The following is a 21,988-nucleotide window of genomic DNA, read 5'->3' on the forward strand; positions in this document are numbered from 1 at the left end:
TCCTATAACTTTAACATCCCTCACTAACCTCCTATCGGCCCTCCTAACCAGAAAATAATCTATCTGACTGCTATTTCCCCCAGACTCATACGTAATTAACCTACTGTCTCTTTTCCTAAAATATGTGTTGCACACAATCATGTCCGTTGCCTCTCCAAACTCGAGTATCCTTTCCCCTTCTGCATTCCTTAGACCATATGCACATCCCCCATGCACTCCTTCATAACCTTGGGCTGCTTCACCTACATGACCATTTAAGTCCCCTCCCAAAATCACTATCTCATCATCCCGCATACCACCCACTACACGTATTAAATCATCCCAAAATCTATCTTTCTCTGATTCATCCAATCCTGCCTGTGGAGCATATGCCGATATAATCACAGCCATCTTTCTTCCCAACAGAATTTTCACAACCAATATCCTATCGCTTACTCTCAAAACATTCATAACATATTCCACCCATTTCTCCGCAACCATCACACCAACACCTCCATATCCGTCTGTCCTCCCCTGCCAAAACAACTTATAGCAACAGTCCTTCCCAACAATCTTTCTGGCTGATCCACCCCTGTACCGGACTTCCTGCAAACACGCCACGTCCACCCACCTCCTACTGAATGCCTCAACGACTTCCCTGCTCTTCCCCTCAAACTTCCCACATTCCATGAACCCACCCTCATCCCCATGGGTGATTTACTGTCCTCAGGCTTGCTTTGAAACCTTTTTTGTTTTGTCATCTTCAGTATTAATAAATGGGGACAGACACAGCACAGGTCCCACTCACCGCACAATCCCAGGTCCAGGCAATGGATCTGGGACCCCTAGCCCACCAGCTTACCAGTGGCTGTGGTAGTGGCCTCGGGGCACCCTGCCAGGACAGCTGCAGGGACACCCTCCAAGCGCGTCTTGGCACTGCAACTATCCCGCCATTATACACCCACTGATAGGGCAGCCTCCTGGGACGCTACTCCCAGGTTCGGGCCCCTCTCTATTGGGCGGAAGCGGCAGCCTGGGAACCGCAATGCCCTGTACCCTCTAGCACAGGCCCGAGCCCCATCTCGCCCTGGACCCATGATCTATGCCGGCGGAACCCCCGCCACGCCTCCCCCAGAAGTCCGCCACTAGGTAGCGGGGGCAAAGTTTTCTGGCCGCATGCCCTTGCTGGCGCCAACCCCTGTAACGTAGTGGGATACATTGTGTGAAATGTAAAGTGCATGTGGTGTAGTGCATAGAAAGTTAGAGGAAATGTTTGGGAGAGTATGCTGGTCTACTCTCCATGTTACTGTCACACTGAAAAGGTCAGCAAAGGGGGATGGTTAGATAGCTAGTGAAACAGGAGCTCCAGCTCTCCCTATCACCAGCATTCCCATTCCCCTCGGGAGTACTACCCTGTTCGGCCCGTGCTATATATATCACTGTTACAACCAGTATCAAAATTATTATAACTTTCGATGATCGCGAAGTACAGAGGATAGGTGTTTAACTGGCAATACCATTATTCAAATGTAAGAATTATGCAGTGTGTGTGTGTGTGTGTGTGTGTGTGTGTGTGTGTGTGTGTGTGTGTGTGTGTGTGTGTGTGTGAAGATACAAAATCCTCCTCTAGAGGAGGGTTTATATATCTATGCCAAGCTGAAACCGTTGTAAATGCACATCGGTTTTAGAAGAGGGGTATAATTTTCCTGTAAATACATTGCACTCTTGTCACTGTTATGAAAGTCCACGTTTAGCCAAAACTTGTATACTGACGCCAATTTCAGTATGTGTGTATAGTTCTTCCGTCACAGTAAATACATTATCGTTTTATCACTGGTACAACTGCTAGTGTGTACTGCCGCGTGGTGGCTGGCCAGGGTGAGCGATGCGGCAGTCAACACACAGTTTATTGTCTCCACATCGCTGGAGGCTACTGAAGGTGTGGAATCTGTCAGAAGGGATGACCTGTGCATAAGGCTCGTACGTGTGCTCAGAGTCGGCATCACAAGGCCTCCTGTAGGGGTCTACCTTGCCAACATTATCATACTGGGAGGCCCTGGAGCACATCCCTGGCGCTGCTCCTTGCTGCCGTGGCTCCCCCAGGTCAAGATCTGGAGGTGGAGAGTCTGGCGGAGGAGGCAGGATGGCAGCCCAGTTGACCTGCATCTTAACAGACTGATCATTTGGGTGGCAGCAGGACGTGTGTGGTGGTGATGGTGCCAGTAGGGCAGTGGTGGCGTACGGTTCAGTAGTGTGGTTGGGCAGCAGCAACCTCGGCTCTGCGTACTCACTAACCAGCTGATCTGACTTGAGGAGTCGTGAGGAGGATAAGCTGGAATCCTTATCACTGTCAGACGGCCGCCATACCTTATGGTCACTGTACATATTGATGGAAGGGTCCTGGTACAATGGGGGTGCATGAGGAGGGCTGGCTGGTGGTGCCTTGTGCCGCACCCTCCACAAGTACCACACCACACCAAGCACCAGTAACAGCACCAGCGGAATCAGCAAGTACGCCAACCATACTGCCTGTGGTGGAGCATACAGCACCTCCCCTGCCGCCACCGTCCTGCGGAACCCCTGGCCCTCCACCACTACAGGGGCACTGAAAGGTCCTGTTCCAGCACTTGTCAGCGCCGCCACACGCACGGTATATATGTGTCCAGGCAGTAAATCACGAGTTTCCAGGTAGGGTGTACCAACTGTCTCGGTAACCTGACTACCGTTGTGGCTGAGTGTAACCTTGTACCCTAACACCTCCCCCTGCGCCTCCTCAGTACTAACACCAGACCACTCGATCAGCATTGAACCCTCCTTTTGCCTCGTTACTCGCACGTTACCTGGCGCAGTCAGTGGCACTGGAAAGACAGGAATGAACACTTAAAATTAAGGTTAGGTTGTAATGACAATACTCTCAGTACTCTCAAATTTTCAGTCTATCAGTTTATCTATCTATCTGTTTCAGTTTGTTTTTATATCTGTCTGCATGTTTATCAATCTATGTATCTGAGTTCTTACTTGTACCGATCTGTTTTACTATCCGATTAACTGCTTCTCTACATATGATACTGATAGAGCCAGGGACACATGGTTTACTCTAAGACCACTGGCATATGGCACAAACACAGACTTTGTAATGCTTGGCGTAAGCTGCCAATTATAACCTAGTACTCTGAATACCTATCACTGTAACTACAACACTGTTTCTTCTATAATTTGCCTCAGACAGCATTAGTACTGTACGGTAGTTAATGTTATCATACAATACCTAACGCAGCCCACATGTCTTTGATTTGCCAATTACTGCCAGGGATGTATTATTTTTTTCCTACTGCCTCCAGAATATTTTATTCAACCTACGAAGCATCCTTCTAATGGAAAGGGTCAGTGAGGGTTACAACTATCCCCCTCCAAACCTATGTCTCTCCCAAACCGAACCCAGTCGTCAAAACGCAGCCATCACTAGCATCGTGGTTTTTTATTCAATGATAATGACAGAGTAAAGCAAGATCCAGAAGCAAGAAGACAGGAAGTATAAGACTGGTAGCAAAAAAAAAAAAAATAATAATAATCGTATTGATTTTTTTCCTGTAATCCCGAAGCTGGAAGAAACCTAGGGTCATACTAGGCTACAACTGACACTGGAAGCTTCATAACTGCTAGCACTTTTTCCTTAGTAATTTAACGTGCATATTACACCCTGATAGTCTCCATCATATAATTTACATAAATATTAGTATCGATACTGTATAGTATATCTTAGAAATGTAAAAGAGGATAAAAATATGTAATATCCCAAACAAATTCTTAGGAAGAGGTGCTACGAAACCTCCTATGCTATCAAGCATATGGGACCTAAAACTTACCGTCCTCAGGCGTGGTGAAGTGGTATGAGTTGGATGGCGTGCCCTCAACGCTGTGCAAGAAGGGTACGATGAAGAAGGTGTAGGGCGTGTTTGGGTGCAGGTTGTGGAGGTGATAGGTGGACGAGGTGCCCAGGACGGTAGCCACCTCCACCCTGCCTCCCTCTGCCATCCAATACACCAGCACCCCATCAACCCAGTCCTCCACTGGCTCCAGGAAGCTCCAGTTCAGTATAACACTGTCTGCTGCTGTGGCCATGGCCTTGGTCAGTGTTACCAGCGGACGCGCCAGGCGACGCTGGACCTGTCGCACCTGAGGAAGGCACAGTGTGGTTCATATAATTACGCTGGCCAGTTCTTATGTGTTTCAGGTAGGCTACGCCTCAGTCAGCATTACCAGTCTATACCATGCATCATTTTCTACTTTCCATAATCCTTTTCAAGCTTTATACTATAATTTTTTTATGTCCATTGATTGGAAGATTTAACAGTAACGTGAAGAAGCAGCCAAAATATCTTCACACCTCACAAAAACCGACTGGGCCGTCCCCAGCAACATATACGTCTGGAGATGGCAATTTACCGACCAACCTGTATGCATAAAGGGTTCTAACTGTTCTTTTCCTAAAAACAAGTCCCCCTAAGTTATGTATTATTACACTTTTTTTTTTTTTTTTTTTTTTAGCATTTTCGTCACTAATAATCGCTTACAAGGACGTGCTCAGTATTTGTAGGAGAGAAGACATTTCCTTATACAAAAAATCTTTTTCACAACATTACTTAGGAGAATTTATACATACCATACCTGTTCTGCAGTGAGGGTGGGGTGTGGGTTGGCTCTGGTAGAGACAGGATCAGACCAAGGACTAGGGAACGATGCTCCTTGACTGTTGACGGCACGCACCAGGAAAGTGTAGGTGTGGTCTAGTGACAGACGACTGATAACACATGATTCTTGCGTGATGACAGCATCAGCCACCCGCCACTCAGACCATCCCTGGCGCCAGTACTCCACAGCATACCAATGGAGGCCAGCCTTGCTGCCCTGGGAGTTGGGCAACCAGCTTAGATGCACTGAAGTTTGGTTCCAGCCCAGTATACGGGGCTTGGTGGGTGGTGGTGGCAGTAGTGGCGACTCCTTTGGCTCTGTGTCCTCCACCACATTAAGCACTGCCTCCTGCTGTATACTGCCTGTTGTTGCAGTTACGTGACAGCTGTATATGCCAGCGTCGTCAAGCCACACGTCTTTGATGATGAGGGCACCGTTCTCTGGCAGAGAGAACCGTGGCTGGTGAGGGTGCTGGCTCAGCGGACGGGACGGCAGGTGTGCGGAGGACTGGTACCACCAGGTGACACTCGCTGGAGCTGCTTCACTCACCACCTCACAAGAGAACCTCGCCACTCCTCCAGGGGCCACTGTCAGGTCCTTAGGTCCCACACCCACTACTGGTGGAGGCAGTGCTGTTACCACCACCACTTCTGCTCTCCCACTCACCCCTCCACCACTGTTAATGCCCCAGCAATAGTAAGCACCAGTGTCCGGTGTGCCTGGCTGGTGCAACAGGAGAGTACTGCCATCATCTGACACTGAGGCGTGGCTGCTGCTGTGACCAGGGGACAGAACAGCTGTCCTGTCTGCAGAAGGGAGGCGCCAGAGCACGAGGAGTTCAGGCTCGCCTTCCACAAGGCACCGCAGTTGTGCCTCTTTGCCTTGGATCACCTGCAGGTGCTGAGGCCTCTGGGTCAGCACTGGAGCATCCAGCACAGTGAGTGTAGCCCTGGCAGTGGCCACACCTGCCTCACTCTTCGCCTCACACTCATACACACCCGAGTCCGCCACCGTCACTTTCTGCAGAACCAATCGCTGGTCCTCAATAGTGGCTCCTCCTAGTGACATCCCTCCATCCACCTGCCTCCAAGTGACTGTCGGGGTGGGAAAGCCCCTCGCCCGGCAACCCAACTCCACACCAACACCCGACGCCACTGACGTGTTGGATGGCTGCTCCTCAAACCACGGTGGTGCTGGGAGAATGATTATTTTATTGACAGGTCATTTGTGTCATTTATTATACTTTCATATCCTCTTAATGATAATGCAGCATGAACTATTTGGTAATTCAGTAACCATGCAGACAAGCAGCTCTCTTCTTATGAATTAATTTCTTAATAATATGTGCTAATATCATTTGGCCTACAGAGGGACAGCTTCAGCATGCAGTTCACTGGGTTCACGTACAGATGAGCCTGGGATGCCAACAACAATGGCCTAACAATCCATTTATGCATTTAACACACTGATGCTCTGCGCTGCTATTAAACATAATAATATCTTGGTGCTGGAGAGAGATGCTTTCATGTGGTAGCATTGATATGACTGAGCAGCTCTGTTGTCAGGTTAAACAAACGTTCCCCACATCCCTCGCCCTCCCCTAAAAGGAAGATGGTGGACTGCAAGAGAAGGGGAATGAAACTGCAGTCCACTGCCACTGGGTTCACATTCTGATGAGCCTGGGGTTACTGCCACTGCTGCAACTACTGCTACTACGGTGCTACTACTCCTCCTACTACTACTGCTGATATAACTACCACTACTACTACTACTACTACTACTACCAGTAATAATAATAATAATAATAATAATAATAATAATAATAATAATAATAATGTGATAAAAATAATAATAATAATAATAATAATAATTATTATTATTATTAGTATAATAGGAAAAGTGAATGGTAGGATACTTATTGACAGAGTTAGACAAAGAACAGAGAAATTAGTTAGAGAAGAACAGGGAGGCTTTAGGAAGGGAAGAGGTTGTGTAGATCAGATATTCATTCTTAGATCTTTAGTGGAAAAGTTTCTAGAGAAGGGAAAGAAGTTGTATGCGGCTTTCATGGATTTGGAGAAAGCATATGACAGGGTGGATAGACAAGGATTGTGGAAAGTGTTAAGAATATATGGAGTAGATGGGAAGTTGTTGAATGCTGTGAAGAGTATGTACGATGGTGCGAAGGCTGCCGTGCGTGTGGATGGTGAACTAAGTGAATTTTTCTCTTTGAAAGTTGGGTTGAAACAGGGATGTGTCATGTCTCCAAGGTTGTTCAATCTGTACATGGATGGGGTAATAAAAGAGTTACAAGTAGGGTAGTGGATGTTGGAGTGGACCTGGTGAGAGAGGATAGTGTTTGGAAACTCCCTGTACTGCTGTTTGCAGATGATACTGTGTTGTTGAGTGAAGACGAAGGGGAGCTGCAAGGCTTGGTGGATGAGTTTGGGAGAGTGTGTATGAAACGGAATCTAAAGGTGAATGTAGGGAAGAGGAAAGTGATGGTCTTTGAGAGGGGTGAAGTTAGTGAATGTACAGCGAGGTTGGATGGTGAGAAATTGGAAAATGTGAGTACGTTTAAGTACTTGGGTAGTGTGATGAGTAAGGATGGAGGTTTGGAGGGTGAAGTGCTTGAAAGGGTAAAGGTTGCTGGTTCTTTGAAAGCAGTGATAAGAAACAGGGAAGTGAGCATGGAAGTGAAAAAGTTACTACATGACAGTATTGTGATACCAACTCTAACGTATGGAAGTGAAGCTTGGACGTTGTTGGAAGGACACAAGTCAAGAGTGAGAGCAGTGGAAATGAGTTATGTAAGAGGAGCCTGTGGAGTCACATGGAGAGAGGCTGACGAATGAGGATATAAAGGAGCGTTGTGGTGTGGATGTGGATGTGATAGGAAGCGTTATGAGGAACACACTGAGGTGGTTTGGCCATGTGGAGAGAATGGAGGGTGAAAGACTGACGAAGAGAGTGTATGTGAGTGAGGTGGAGGGGGGAAGAGGGAAGGGGAGGCCGAGGATGAGATGGAGGGATGGGGTGGAGAGGTATATGAGAGAGGGGGGTGTGAGTTGGGAGCAAGGCAGTGAAATGGCGGAGGACAGGGCGACTTGGAGGCGATTTGTTTGTGGCCACCCCAAACGGGATTGAGGCGTCTGGCAATAGATAGATAGATAGAATTATTATTATTATTATTATTATTATTATTATGAGAAATAATAATAATAATAATAATAATAATAATAATGACAATAATAATAATTACAAAAACACGACAAATTTCTTCAAGGACAATTTTCATAAAGAAAACCTTGTATCAGCCATTGCCTACTTGAAACCGAGCTATAAAAGGGCCGTGAGGTGAAGGTGCATGCCAGCTTAGGTCATCACAGTTTATAAGTCCACCAGGTTTGGTAGCTCTAGCTTCGATCCTTCATGGAAAATTAGGTGACATCTGGAATACTGGAAACGATCCAATTATTTTACCCCAGGCGAGGTCAAGGTCACAGATCTTGTGTACATCGCCTTAGGTCATCAGAGCCTATAAGTCCACTAAGTTTGGTGGCTTTAGCTTTAATCCTTAAGGGGAAATTAGGTGATATCCCGAATATCTGGGAAAGTCCCAGTTTTCTCCCCCAGGCGATATCGGAGAATAATCAACCGATTGGAACCATACTCCCTTCCGGCATGCGTCCATCTTAAGGCTATTTTATAGTACAATTTTTAGCTTCCTAACTTAGGCGGTTCTTGAGACAGCGAGGCTGACTCATTTTTCTCTGTTCCAGATAATATCCAAAGATCTGGTTGACTGATTGCCACCATATCTGGTTAAAAGAGGCAAACAGTGTCAGACTAAGTTGATTAAGTTTGAAGGCTCTAGGCCAAATACCCTTTGAAATATCATAAGTAATAATAATAATAATCATCATCATCATCATCATCATAATAGCTCACCATCTACTCACTTGATGTAGTACTGTTCTCAGGTGTCTGCCGTTTCCTCTCCTCCACTCTTCTTTCCTTTCATCCTCTTCTTTCGTTCTTTCCTCTATTCTTTCGTCCTCCTTCTGCCTGTGGGTGACTTTACACTCCTTCTGTCACTCTCTCCTTCATTTTTTCCTCTTCATTCTGCCTGTGGGTGACTCTACACTGAGTGACAAGCCAAATGGTTTCCTGTACACCAGGAAACCATTCGGCTTGTCACTCAGTGTTGAGTCACCAACAGGCAGAAGGAAGAGGAAAGAATGAAGGACAGAAAAACAAAAGAGGGAATGTAAAGTCACCCGTAGGCAGAAGGACGTGGAAAGAATGAAGTAAAGAAAGACTGAGGAGGAAGGAAGGAATGGAGGGAAGGGAGGAATGGACAGACACCCGAGAGCAGCACTACATCGAGTGAATGGATGGTGAGCGCCCCCACCTACCACAAATGGATAATAATGATAATAATAATAATAATAATAATAGTGTCATAGCTATATGCCATAAAATATTCTGGCATAGTACTTCCAAACATATTAGTTAAGAAAAATGTTAGGGAGCCTAATACCCACGGTAATATGATCCAGGGATAAACATACACGTCCTCAACCATCAACTCACTGAAACCCTTGATGTATTCTATATTTTGTTCGTATAACCACAAGACGAGTGTATGCAACTTAAGACATCTTGTATCGAAGGGGTTAATGAAGGCTGTACCTAATCCCACTAGTTCAAAAAGCCTTCCCAGTGCTGAGTAAAACAGCACGGACACAACAAGAACTTAACAAATAAGATGTTTTCGTACTGAAGGAGTTAACTTATTAACGACCGTGAGGTGAGATGGGGTTTCCTCACGATAGCCTGCAAAGTTGAAGGGAAGACACATATTAGGGATTTTGAATTAGTACATACCTATTTTTCATCTACTGTAGCACATATTACCTTTTAATTATGATGGAAGAGTAATCATCAACACATACTGTAAATAACTTACTCATGACGGTGAGGTGAGATGGCGGTGCCTGACGGGCGCCAGCAGCGTTGTGGGCACGACATATGTATTTGGCCGAGTCCTGCTGGACGGCCTGAGCGATTATCAGGTCACCATCCTGGCTGACACTGATGCGGCTGGAGTTGGTGACCTGGTGTCCGTCCCTGAGCCAGGTCACCTCAGGTGGTGGAGTGCCCTTGGGAGGCCGGCAGGGCAAGGTGATGGATTCCCCTACCAGCACTTTTATAGAGGAGTCAGCCTGCTGCTGGAAGTCATAGGCCAGTGTGGCCACAGTGAGTGTGGCATTTTTTGAACGTGTGGCCCCATAGCTGTTTGAGGCCACACACCAATATGTTCCTGCATCACTGTCCCTCCTGGTGGCCGTGACCCGCAGGAAGAACAGTGACCCAGAGGACAGAAGCACCCGGTGTGAACGCTGATCCTGTGATGACGTGACCACTTCCTCCCCATCCCGGAACCATCGGATTCTGGAACTGCCCGAGGCAGCGCAGTTCAGAGTGGCGGGGTCATTGCGCCGCGCCACCACGTTGCTTGGGTGTTCCTTGATCACTGGAGGTGCACCTGTATGGGAGGCGTCATCTTTGTCATCATGATTCTCTCTTTCTACCTAAGGATGGGATAAGGTATGGCCTACCAAGTAAGGAAAAATGGAAGCATGTATAATTAGGGAAGATTATTTAATACCATGAGACCACTAGTATATGGCCTATATAATATCAAACACAACGTTCACTGACCACTTGAGGTCTGCAGTAACTGTCCATGAGCTTTTGTAAAGGAACTGGGGTGTGTTCATTTTAGTTTTGATATGGTCATGAAAAAAAATAAAAGTTTCCTCAAAACACTCGGAATGTAGGAACGAAAGAGAAATTAACAACCATCTTCTGAACCCACGCATTACACTTCGTACGAAAGCGAATAGACGCTGAGAATATGACAAGGATAACATTGAAGAAGGCTCTCTCCATTCACCAAAATCTAAAAATAGAGAAAGCATACTTATATTACGTTTATTTTATGATGAAAACCCCTAACCCCTTTCATTTTATCAAAAGGTGAAGACTGTGCCAGCCAGTCAGACTGAATGGTAGGTCTGACTAGTACCCAAAGACACTCATTCCTATCTTGTAACAACGTTCATCAAATTTCAGTGGGTAATCCAGTTCCTTCAGGTGAAAACAAACCCCCAGTCCTGAACATACCTTCGTTGAGATGCTTCCAGTCAGTGTGTTGTTAAATCCTTCAGTCCGAGGACGTATTTTTATGATTTATTCTTTCAACTACCGTATCAGAATTTTACTCAACACTCTTTTTAAACACGTAAATGAAGACTGTTTCTAACCTCAGCAGTTCGAAAAATCTCTTCACAGAGGATTATAATGGTCAAAAACGGGTAAAATAAAACAAAATATTATATCATCACATTAAAGAGGTTACTGCACATATGAAAGGTTATCATAGTGTTGATTACGACTAATTACTTTCATAAGTCATTCAGTTTAGTGTTAGTTTCTTCATTTAAACATGGACTCTACTATGGTTGTGAAAACTTCTCATAGGGAAGTTTCTCAAGTTATCCCTGCCTCACTCCAGCTTCCCCCACAATCCCTAAAGTCCTTTTTGTCACGCTTCATTCATTCCGTCTTCCTCCATCATCCATACTATTCATTCTGTCAAGCTTCTCATGTTTAATCCTTTCCCATCATCCCTAAAATCCGTCATGTCAAGCTTCTTTCACTCCGTCCTCTCACATTATCTCTAAAATCCCTCACGTCAGCTCTCCTTCTCTGGTTTCTGTTTAACCATCCATGAAATCTCTTACGCCAGTCTTTCTTTATTTATCGTCTCTTGTAACCCATATAGTCTTATATGGCAGACATCTTTCCCTTTATAATCTCTTCCGTTGCTTCTCATTCACTCCGTTTACATTTCTAAAATTCTTTATATTAACCTTCTTTTACTCCAAAATCTCACATACCGGTATTACTCTCCACTCATTTCATCCATATTCCATATTCCTAGTATCATCATCATCATCATCATCATCATCATCCATACATCTTTTCCCACCTAAGGATGGGATAAGGTCCATAGAACCAAAAAATATCTAGTGGAAGGAAAACCAACAGAAATCTGCCCATTTCAATGGTTCATGCTTTCATTCACTCATCACTGAAGCCCCTGGAATCCTAACTCCAACCCTACAGGCATAAACATCCTCATTCTAAAAATCTTTCAACCTAAAATCTGCCACAGTCCCCTTTACTTAGCCCAGCCACATCCCTAAAATCCCATACATAACCCTCCTTCACCCCAAAGTCTCTCGCCTTATCCCTCACTCATTCTGTTCTGTCTCACCAAAGGAAGTTACTATTACCCGTTGCCCACCTACACCATTTTGTCCAGTCACCTCACAACACTCTCCTATGATACTCTTCACCCATTTCATATAACCCCATCCCCCTGCACCTCCACACACACACACACACACACACACACACACACACACACACACACACACACCAATTTACCTCTCCCCCCCTTCCTTCTCTCACCTGTGGTCCTCCACCCTACCCTTACCTCAGTCTCGTCTTTCCCCTTTTCTCTCTGCTCTTTCTCGAATCGGTAATATCTTTGGTCAAAGTTTATTTCCTCTTTATCAACGTTCGTCATGAGGTAGCCCACAGCTGGGGACCTGGTTATAAAGTTTAGTGTTATGCATCGTATTCTAGGTGGAGACTACAGCTCAATAAAAATGTCTTACCTGCCGAAATTACCTTTGTTCAGTCGATAGGTATTAATCCTAAGCAACTTTTGTTTCCTCCTTTCTCTCCACACTTAACTATAATCACGAGGTCAGTTCGTATGTACTGTACAATGCATCCGTTAAAAAATACAATAAAACATGTGATAGTAGTTGCTTTATGAGATGAGCAATGATTCCTAATGTGTGAATGATGTGTGAACGACTTGTGAGTACCTTTCACTAGGTATTCTTTTTCATGCTTGTCTTACTTTGTCTCTGGATCCCACCTCACCCTAGATTTTTGGTGGGAGTTAGGGTTGTTAACATGTAATTAACACTACATAAACCGATATATCGGAAAAATGCCCCCATGTGGTGGCACCGACATAATTGGGTACCACCAGTGCCTGATTTTTTTTTTTTTTTTTTTTTTACGTGTTCGACTCTGGGCAAAGGTTTCAGGGCCTATTCCCAAGTCCCAGTAGTCCTACACCTCCACATGTCACCATTTCGGCGCTAACACCCACCATCCACATTGAATACATGCTAGGACTGTCTCATACAGGACTGGTGTACTGGTATTAGCGGGGGTACTTTTATGACATGTCGGCGGGTCATCTGGTAGATCAGAAAAGTCTGCTTTTTCAGAAATTCAAATCCTGAAACTGTTCCCTGCCCCAGCCGGGATTATATAAATGTCCCTCAACTCACTCTCTGTCCCTTCAGTAGGAAGATGGTGAACTGTAAGATGAGATAAGGTCAGTCTGCAACCCACTGGGTACACATTCAGATGTGCCTGGGGACACAACAACAACAACAACAGTTATTTACCGGACCATTGTCTCACCTTTACCTATTGCGAGTTGAATTTTTTAATGAAATTGGCGAAGGCACATTTCAATCAATTTATTTGTCATCCGCACTGAAAAAAAGAAAGAAAAAAAGTAACATTTGAAGACCAAAACATTTGTTATTACGATGCAAAAGTTACATGCGCCATCAGAGTGAAAGGACTGCACTCAGAAATATCTGACGTACGGCTGATTTAACAAATAAATTTGTATTTAGGTAACACCAACCTGGCTGAGCAGCGACGAGGCTGATGCACATAAACAAAACAAATACATCCATGGTTCCTCGACCAACTCCTCCACGCACTCTCACTCACGCTCTCACTGCCGCCGGAATCACAGTAATATTGGCAGCTCTCATCTTCTCGCATCGTGACACACAGCTCACAGGGGACCTATTTTCACAGCCTCTACAGTTGCAGTGTATCAAAGTGAGTCGGGCAATGTAGCTATTTTCCTTTTCAATTTATCATATAAAACTGGAATTTTTTACAACACAGGTCACTGCAGAACACATCATTAGGAATGCCCATAACACTAATCATAACGACTGGCAGCATGATTACGTTCCAGCGCAACAATGAGTCTCACCGAGTGTCTTCGGCTGTGGTCTAGAGCGATATTATCCAACACCCTGCCTCTGCGGGGTCTGCTCTCACACTGATCCCTTGCTATGAGCGACTGAACGGTGAGACCCACACAGGCAGACAGGGTGGCCGAGAGGGGAACAGAGGTAGGGGAAGGGGGGAGGGGAAGAGATAAACAAGACGAGGGGGAGGAGGTAAGGGGCAGTGTGGGACAAAACAGGGAGGAGGGGAAAGAGAGAAGTAGGGAGGAGGAGTAAAAAAGAGAAGGGAGGGTGGGTAAAAAAATGGAGAGGGGAGAAGGGGAGGAGGGGTAAAAAAAGGAAGAGGAGGGATAAAAAATGAGATAGAAGGGAAGGAGGGAGAGAAGAGGAATGGGAGATGAGAAGAGTGGGAGGTCGAGAAGCGGGAAGTAGTAAGAAAGGGAGAAAGTGGAATCGGAATGACTTTCGAGGGGGAAAAAATGACCAGGATGAAAGGAATAGGGAGAGAATCAGTATAAAACTAGAGATTTGGAGGATGATAAGATGAGATTTGGGAAAGCGGATGAAACAGTAGATAAATGGAGAAATGGGAGTAGGGAAGAGGTAAGGAGAACGAGAAGGGAGCAGGGGGACGGGGTTAGGGAAGTGGGAGTACTAAGCAGGGACATGGAGAGAGGGGACAAAAGAGAACTAGCGAATGGAGTGTCAGCAGCGAGGAGAGGTAGGAAAGTAGGGAAACAAGTGAATGAAAGTCACGAATCGGTGATGGAAGAGAGGTAAAGGAGGCCGAGAAGGGAGGGGAGGCGCTGGGAGAAAGGGAAGTGGGATGGAAATACGAGGAATTGACTGGAAGGGAAAGGGGAAGGTGAGTGGGGACTGTAGAAGGGAACTATGAGAAGGAGGGACTGTAGGAATGCCAGAAAAAGAAGGGGGGGGGGAAGGAGGGGACTGGAATCAGGAGAGGTATAGTTGGGAAGGGGGCGTGGGCAAGGGAAGTGGAAGGAAGAGGAGGAGAACGGGAGGGGGAACAGTGGGGGAGGAGTAGGTGGGCGAGGACTACAAAATGCGGGGCTTATAGTGACTGGAAGGCGGGTGACAGTCGTGTGGACAGAGTGACGAAGTAGATGTGTGTGTGTGTGTGTGTGTGTGTGTGTGTGTGTGTGTGTGTGTGGAGTTTTTTACGACGTCTTATAGTCACTTTGGCGGTGGCATACGATTATGTAATGTATTCGTGCCTTAGCCGTTTCGCTGCCGTATATGTACCGTGCGTTTGTGTTGTATTCAGACCAATGCCAGATGATTTGTATTCAGTTAAAAGGATATAAACTAACAATTGGCAGCACTTTCTCGCTGCTGTGGGAGTACTGTGTTACTGTATTCATACGGTACTAAACCTCTCTCTCTCTCTCTCTGTTACATACTGCTGTAATGTACGTGTATATTGTTATTACACCGACCATGAACTTTAAGAAAGGATGATTGATGCTGGGTACAAGTTTCGGTTCCTCTGCCTATTAGTATCATTTGTCATAGCAAGGGACTGAGTATCTTGACCCTAATGGTCGTATTAAACTGGCTTAGAAAAGCCTAAACACGTGTTCCTTAGAGGTTTATTGTGTGTACTGCTTTCCCTTGCATACTATTTATATCATTTTTTATCTCGCCATATAATACATCAATAACACACAGTAAGATGTTAATAGCGATGTGTAGAAAAAACTACTGAGGAGGAGATGCTACGAATTCTCCTCAGTCACGTATGATAAGGCACTAAGACCTCTACTGTAGCTTGAGTAAGCTGTATTAATCTTATCTAATAAATCGGTGTTTATTTCTCTGATAACACGAGGCAAAAAATATCCAAAACATCCACTTTATGAGAAACTGATTAACTAAACATAATGCACATCCACTGAATACACAGATTCGTGTTATTAAATTATTTATATTATTACGGAATATAGTATTAGCAGAACAATTTAGCTCAAGTATAAATTGCTTATGTAATTCCCAACAAGGATAATCCATTGAGCGATCAATTCATACTTCTAATCGTTTCACTTCCACGACACTTTTTTCGCGGTTTATTTATCTCAGGTCACCATCAGACGATATCATTGCCCTAACTAACCTGGTGAAGATCCCTGACCCCTTTCAGTTCGGTTGATAGCCTAGTACTGCGGGAGTGAAAGGTTTATCACCTCCGCCAAGGAAGTTATGCTTATGCCGGGGTTGGTTGGTATGTCTGTTTGTCTGTTAGCAAGATTCCTCAAAAAGTTATGACCGGATTTTGCTGATTTTTTTTTTGTAGAGGTAGGGTATGGCCCAAGGAGTAATTAGATTTTGGTGGTGATCCGACTCTTCATCCGGATCCAGGATTTTTTTTTTTTTTTATTTATTGTCCGGACAATACCTCCAAAAGTTCTCATTGATTTCCAATGAAATTTGGTGGAAGGGTGGGCCATGGGCCAAGAAAGAATTGATTAAATTTGGGAGCGGATCCGTATCCGGATCTTATGTATCTTTCACAATATCTCCAAAAGTTCTATATGCATTTCAATAAAATTTTGTGGAAGAGTATGCCATGGGTCAAGGAACAACTGATTAAATTTGGGGTGGATCCGGATCCTATGTATTCCACACAATTTTTCCACGCATCCAGATCCGGATTCATTTTAATGGCGCTGGCGGAGGTACGCTGAGTGCTTTCTAGTTTAATTACCTATCAACGAAACTCAGTCTTACCTCATAACTAAGGCTCATCAAATTTCATTCAACCACGACAGTATTCAAGTTGTGGGAGTGGCCCAGTTCCGTTAGGTGAAAACAAAGCCATTAAAGTGAAGGGGTTAATAAGAGCTATATTTAACCCCCAGGATTCGACATGTCTCGCATAAACTGATTAAAATCGTCTGGAGACAGCACTAATAAACTATAAGATATCATGGTAGTGAAGATATTAATGTCACATAATTCCCTACGTTGATAAAAGCAATATCGACCAATAGTTCTTTCTAGTGTCACTTAGTAAATAACGTTCCTCAAAGTATCTTTATACTCAACACTAAAGCTGGTGCAGGAGAGGATCGCCTTCATGTGGTGGCACCAATACAGTCGGATAGAGGAGTTGCTCGGTTATAAAAAGGTCCTTCAACATCCTATCGCTCGAATGGAAGACGGTGGACTACAGAAGTGCAGTTAAGTCTTCAGTTCACCGGATGATTGTTTCATAGTAGCCTGGGGCCACAAGAACAAGATCATGAACGACAACAACAAAGGCAATAGCAAAATCCATTGCATTATCTGTTGACTAGTTAATTAGTAATAAAAACTTTCACTAAAATATGTCAAGAATTTGTTCCGGTATATAAACGACCATCCACAGGCAAGATGAAATAAGCAATATAATACCGCCAGGTAACGATTACAGTTAAGGTAACTGTCTTCTCAAGTTTAGTTTATGACTGAACCATCTTAGGTACATATTTACCTATTTTTTCGATCAAGTCTATTGATTTTAACTTCCATCTACCCCTTACCCTCCCCCCCAAAAAATCCGTTTCCTGATCACAAACTTGCGTTCTTTTTGTGTAGGCCTACTTGTTGGTATGTCAATGCTATAAATTATGTCATGCTGTTATGTATTATACTGAAGAAAATGAGGGAACACTTCGGGGGGGGGGGGGGCAAAGTGTGGGCGTTGGCGTCTTCTGTTTTATTTTTGTTACTAGTGGACGATTTCATTTTGAGTGGGAGTGACTTTCGAAGTGGAAGGATTGGGTAAAACCCTTCAGCATGCCTTCAGTACGAAAGGCCTTTCCTCTGAATAAAATAATCTGAAATAAAAGCAAACTGACAAAAGACGTCACGGGGATGTAAGGAGCTGCATACATTTGCATGTGTCTGTCAAACTGCTTGAACTCGTGGATGAAACCACCTTCCAAAAATACAGGTAAAGAAAACTGATAACTATTAGGAGTAACACTTCACATCTGATTTTGTCTATTTAGAAAAGAGCAGTAAGGAACCTAACAAACAAAACAATATAGCAAACTTAACAAAACCTGAATTAACTCACGGGGGCAGCATTGTTTCGGAAAATTAACAAATAAATTTGTATTTAGGTAACACCAACCTGGCTGAGCAGCGACGAGGCTGAGGCACACGAACAAAACAAATACATCCATGGCTCCTCGACTAACTACTGCACGCACTCTCACTCTCGCACTTACTGCCGCCGGAATCACAGTAATATTGGCAGCTCTCATCTTCTGTTCTCATCATGAAGCACAGCTCACTGGGGACCTATTTTCAGTTTCTACAGCAGCAGTGCAAGTACTGAAGTGAGTCGGGTTATGTGGCTATTTTCCTTTTCAATTTCTCATATAAAATTGGAAATTTTTACAACACAGGTCACTGCAGAACACATCATTAGGAATGCCCATAACACTAATCATAACGACTGGCAGCATGACAACGTTCCAGCGCAACAACGAGTCTCAGTGAACGTCTTCGGCTGTGGTCTAGAGCGTAAAGATCCAACATCCTGCCTCTGCCGGGTCTGCTCTCACACTGATCCCCTGCTATATGAGCGACTGAACCAGGGCTCTCACAAGAGGAGATCAGTAATTCCCTAGACTTGGGCTGAAAAATCCCTAGATTGGACAAAAAGTCCCAAGATTAAAATTACATATTTAAATGTACTTATAAATAAGAAAATCATATTTTTTTTGAAATCATACGACGAAATGGGTGGTTTATACTTATGAGATTTATTTTTCATTATACAGTAATCTTTTGGTTTACATAGCTTTGGTATTAATAAAAAAATAAAGCATTGTTTTCTAACCAGAGTGAATTCACTATGAACTAAAAAAGAGGTAAAGTAAAATGAAACCCTGTTTTCTGACTAGAGTCAACACTCAGTCAGGCTTTGGCATTCCAATAATTTGTTTTTGTATGCACTGTACCTCACGAAAATAAACAAACAAACAACGGAAACGAATGTAATTTTCGTTTCAGCTTATTCTATCATCAGATACGTAATAATACAAATATAATATCCACTGTGTGCTTTCGAAGCAACTGCTAACGGCCGCCACCACTCCTGCCTTACTCTCTACTCCCCCCATCTACCCATTCATATTATATATACGCTGTTTTTGTATTTAGTTTGTCACTAGCCTACCTGGAGAGGGACCACAAGCCGAGTAGAAATGGTGTATGGCTGTACAATACACTTTTCATTTTAACGTGGGTTTATTTCATGATATCCTATTACCACATGACATCCTGTTACAATTACACTTAATATACAAACTCTATTCACTTTTATGCAGGACTGATATGAAGCTATATTTGATGATAACTCAAAATAATATCAATAATAAATCATGCACTTACTCAGCGTATGACTGAGTCCAACATGTGGAGGATCAATGTAAACAAACCGGCACCGAGGCCGAGCAGAGAACAGAGATGGACTGTGATTGGCTGAGAAGCCAAAATGTTTGACTTCATTAGCCAATGAAAATTCTCGATACAAAATATAGCTCACAAAACAGCTGACCACTAAACTCTTGGGCAATTGCTTCCCTCCCATATATGTGCTGCCTTTCAGTGGAAATGAATTTAGGCATAAATCCCTAAATTGTCACCAAGCATGACCAGAATTCCCCAGAAAATCCCCAGAAAGCTCATTTCCCCAGATTAATCCCTAGATGCACTAAAAAGTTCCAATCTGGGGACAAAATCCCCAGAAGTGGGAGCGCTGGACTGAACGGTGAGACCCACACAGGTAGACAGGGTGGCCGAGAGGGGAACAGAGGTAGGGGGGGAAGGAACGAGGAGGAGAGGGGGAGGAGGTAAGAAGCTGTGAAGGACAAAAGAAAACAGGGAGTAGGGAAAAGTGAGTAATGGGGAAGGAGAGAGGGGAAAGGAGGAGCAAAACGGAGAGGAGGTGGGGTAAAATAGGACAGAGAAGGGGGGATAAAAAAGGAGAGAGGAGGAGGGAAGGAGGGAGAGAATAAGAATGAGAGATGAGAAGAGTGGGAGGTCGAGAGGGGGGAAGAAGCAGGCGAGGAAGTGGAATCGGAATGACTGTCAAGGGGAAAAACTGATCAGGATGGAAGGAATAGGGAGAGTCAGTCTAAAACTAGAGATTTGGAGAATGGTAAGACGAGACTTGGGAAAACGGATGAATTAGTAGATGAATGGGTAAATGGGAGTAGGGGAGAGGTAAAGAGAACGAGAAAGGAACAAGGGGGACGGGGTTAGAGAAGTGCGAGTACTAAGCAGGGACATGGAGAAAGGGAACAGAGGAGAAGAACTAGAGAATGAGGAGTGTCAGCAGCGAGGAGAGACAGGAAAGTATAGGGGTGCAAATGAATGAATGCAAAGAATCAGTGATGGAAGAGAGGTAAAGGAGGACGAAAAGGGAAGGGAAACGCTAGGAGGGGGGAAATGGGAAGGAAATACGAGGAATTGACAGAAGGGAAAAGGGGGAGGTGAGTGGGGATTGTAGAAGGGAACTAAGAGAAAGAGGCAAAGTAGGGATGCCAGAAAAAGAAGGGAGGGGAGAGGGGAATGGAATCATGAGAGGAAACTGAGAAGAAGCTGGGAGGAGGGGGGGCAAGGAAAGTGGAAGGAAGAGGAAGAGAAAGGGAGGGGAACAGTGGGGGAGGAGGAGGTGGGCGGGGACTACAGAAGGCGGGGCTTGTGATGGCTGGCAGTCTGGCAGGCGGGTGACAGTCGTGTGGACAGAGTGAAGAAGCAGATGTGTGTGTGTGTGTGTGTGTGTGTGTGTGTGTGTGTTTTAGGACGTTTTAGTCTCTTTGGCTGTGGTATACGATTATGTAATGTATTCCTGCCTTAGCCTTTTCGCTGCTGTATTTGCACTGTACGTAGGGGCTGTATTCAGACTAATGCCACATGATTTGTATTCAATTAAAAGGATATAAACTAAAAATTTTCAGCAAACTATTTCGCTGCTGTGGGCATACTGTGTTACTATACTGTATTCTTACTATACCTCTCTCTCTCTCTCTCTCTCTCAACAAAACAAGGGACACTTTTCTTGGCGCACCCAACCCAGTCGCATACACCACACCAGCACATTCCAAGATCTGTCCCTTGTCTTTGGACACAATCACTAGGCACACATCAAACATACCTCAGACACACCCCGGATGCATACCACACTCATCTCAGGCACATCCCAGGCACTTCCCGGTGGGTGCCGCAAAAATAGCTGAAAGTAAAAGGGTGAAGCTAAAATATCTACGGTTGCAATTTGCCACATTTCACCCTCCATAACGGGTATAGCGATCCAGTGAGTGACACAGGGACTCACACTGAATTTGACCGTTCCTCTAGGTGCGACAAAAACTAACCATGGGCAACACTGCAGTGAAAATTTGAATTCATCACCATCCTGCTCTGATATCACAAACTGAAAAGAGGTAGAAAAAAGTCAGATTTAGGATAAATATTAAACAGTAAGAAGCGTTATCGTTATCAACTAAATGCCCTGTGCAGAATGGGTCTTTACAGCCATTCGCATTTTAGATAAATCTCTGACACTGTCGGACTCATCCCACAGACAGTCACACCCACACGTGCTCCATTTTCATTAACCCTTTTAGTACGAAAACTATGAAAAAAAAAAAAATCGTTTGATGGTAACAAACAGGAAAAATAAAAGACGGCGCTGTATAAACGGTTAAGTCGCTCTCGAAAAAAAGGAAAGGAAACCCTCATGTTTCCCATCACTCTCGCCCACGGCTCCCCAAACTCTTCAGCTCATTGATCCCCTCCTCCAGTTTCAGATTATTCATCAACGCCCAAGCGTTTATTAAATGAGAGTAGTTTAATAAATTCTACTTTGATTAGATAATCGTATTACGAATAATGATAATAGAAACAACAACAACAATAATACTAATTATAAATAATAATAATAATAAATGATGATGATAATAATAATAATAATAATAATAATAATAATAATAAATGATAATAATAATAATAATAATAATAATAATAATATTGATAATAAAAATAAGAATAATAAGAAGAAGAATGCGACTTCATAAAATTAGATGATGTTTAAAATATTTAAAAAATTAAAGATTTAACATACCATTTTTTACTGAAATAGTTGC

The 21,988-nt window shown here is 44.1% G+C and overlaps 1 protein-coding gene across 1 annotated transcript; it reads right to left on the reverse strand.

Moving 5' to 3' along the window:
* Positions 1 to 1,824: 1,824 nt before the first annotated feature.
* Positions 1,825 to 13,629, reverse strand: LOC145414706 (roundabout homolog 1-like). Its single transcript, XM_080284235.1, has 5 exons — positions 13,576 to 13,629; positions 9,644 to 10,268; positions 4,648 to 5,864; positions 3,846 to 4,155; positions 1,825 to 2,837 (listed from the first exon to the last, which is right to left on the reverse strand). Exons 1-5 carry the CDS (start codon positions 13,627 to 13,629, stop codon positions 1,825 to 1,827), a joined length of 3,219 nt encoding a protein of 1,072 aa, XP_080140361.1.
* Positions 13,630 to 21,988: the final 8,359 nt, after the last annotated feature.

This window comes from Coenobita brevimanus, chromosome 13 (genome assembly GCF_032717465.1).
Source record: "Coenobita brevimanus isolate Jiangsu-jjx chromosome 13, ASM3271746v2, whole genome shotgun sequence".
Classification (NCBI taxonomy): Eukaryota; Metazoa; Arthropoda; class Malacostraca; order Decapoda; family Coenobitidae; genus Coenobita; species Coenobita brevimanus.

Bases quoted from the DNA above. Each gene is read 5' to 3' on its own strand.
- LOC145414706 (XM_080284235.1), bottom strand. From the start codon at position 13,629: ATGCGAGAAGATGAGAGCTGCCAATATTACTGTGATTCCGGCGGCAGT. The intron at 10,269-13,575 runs GTGAGTGAGAGT...TCCCATCCTTAG, and splicing joins ATTCCGGCGGCAGTGAGAGC to GTAGAAAGAGAGAATCATGA. The intron at 2,838-3,845 runs GTAAGTTTTAGG...CTGTCTTTCCAG, and splicing joins CTTCACCACGCCTGAGGACG to TGCCACTGACTGCGCCAGGT.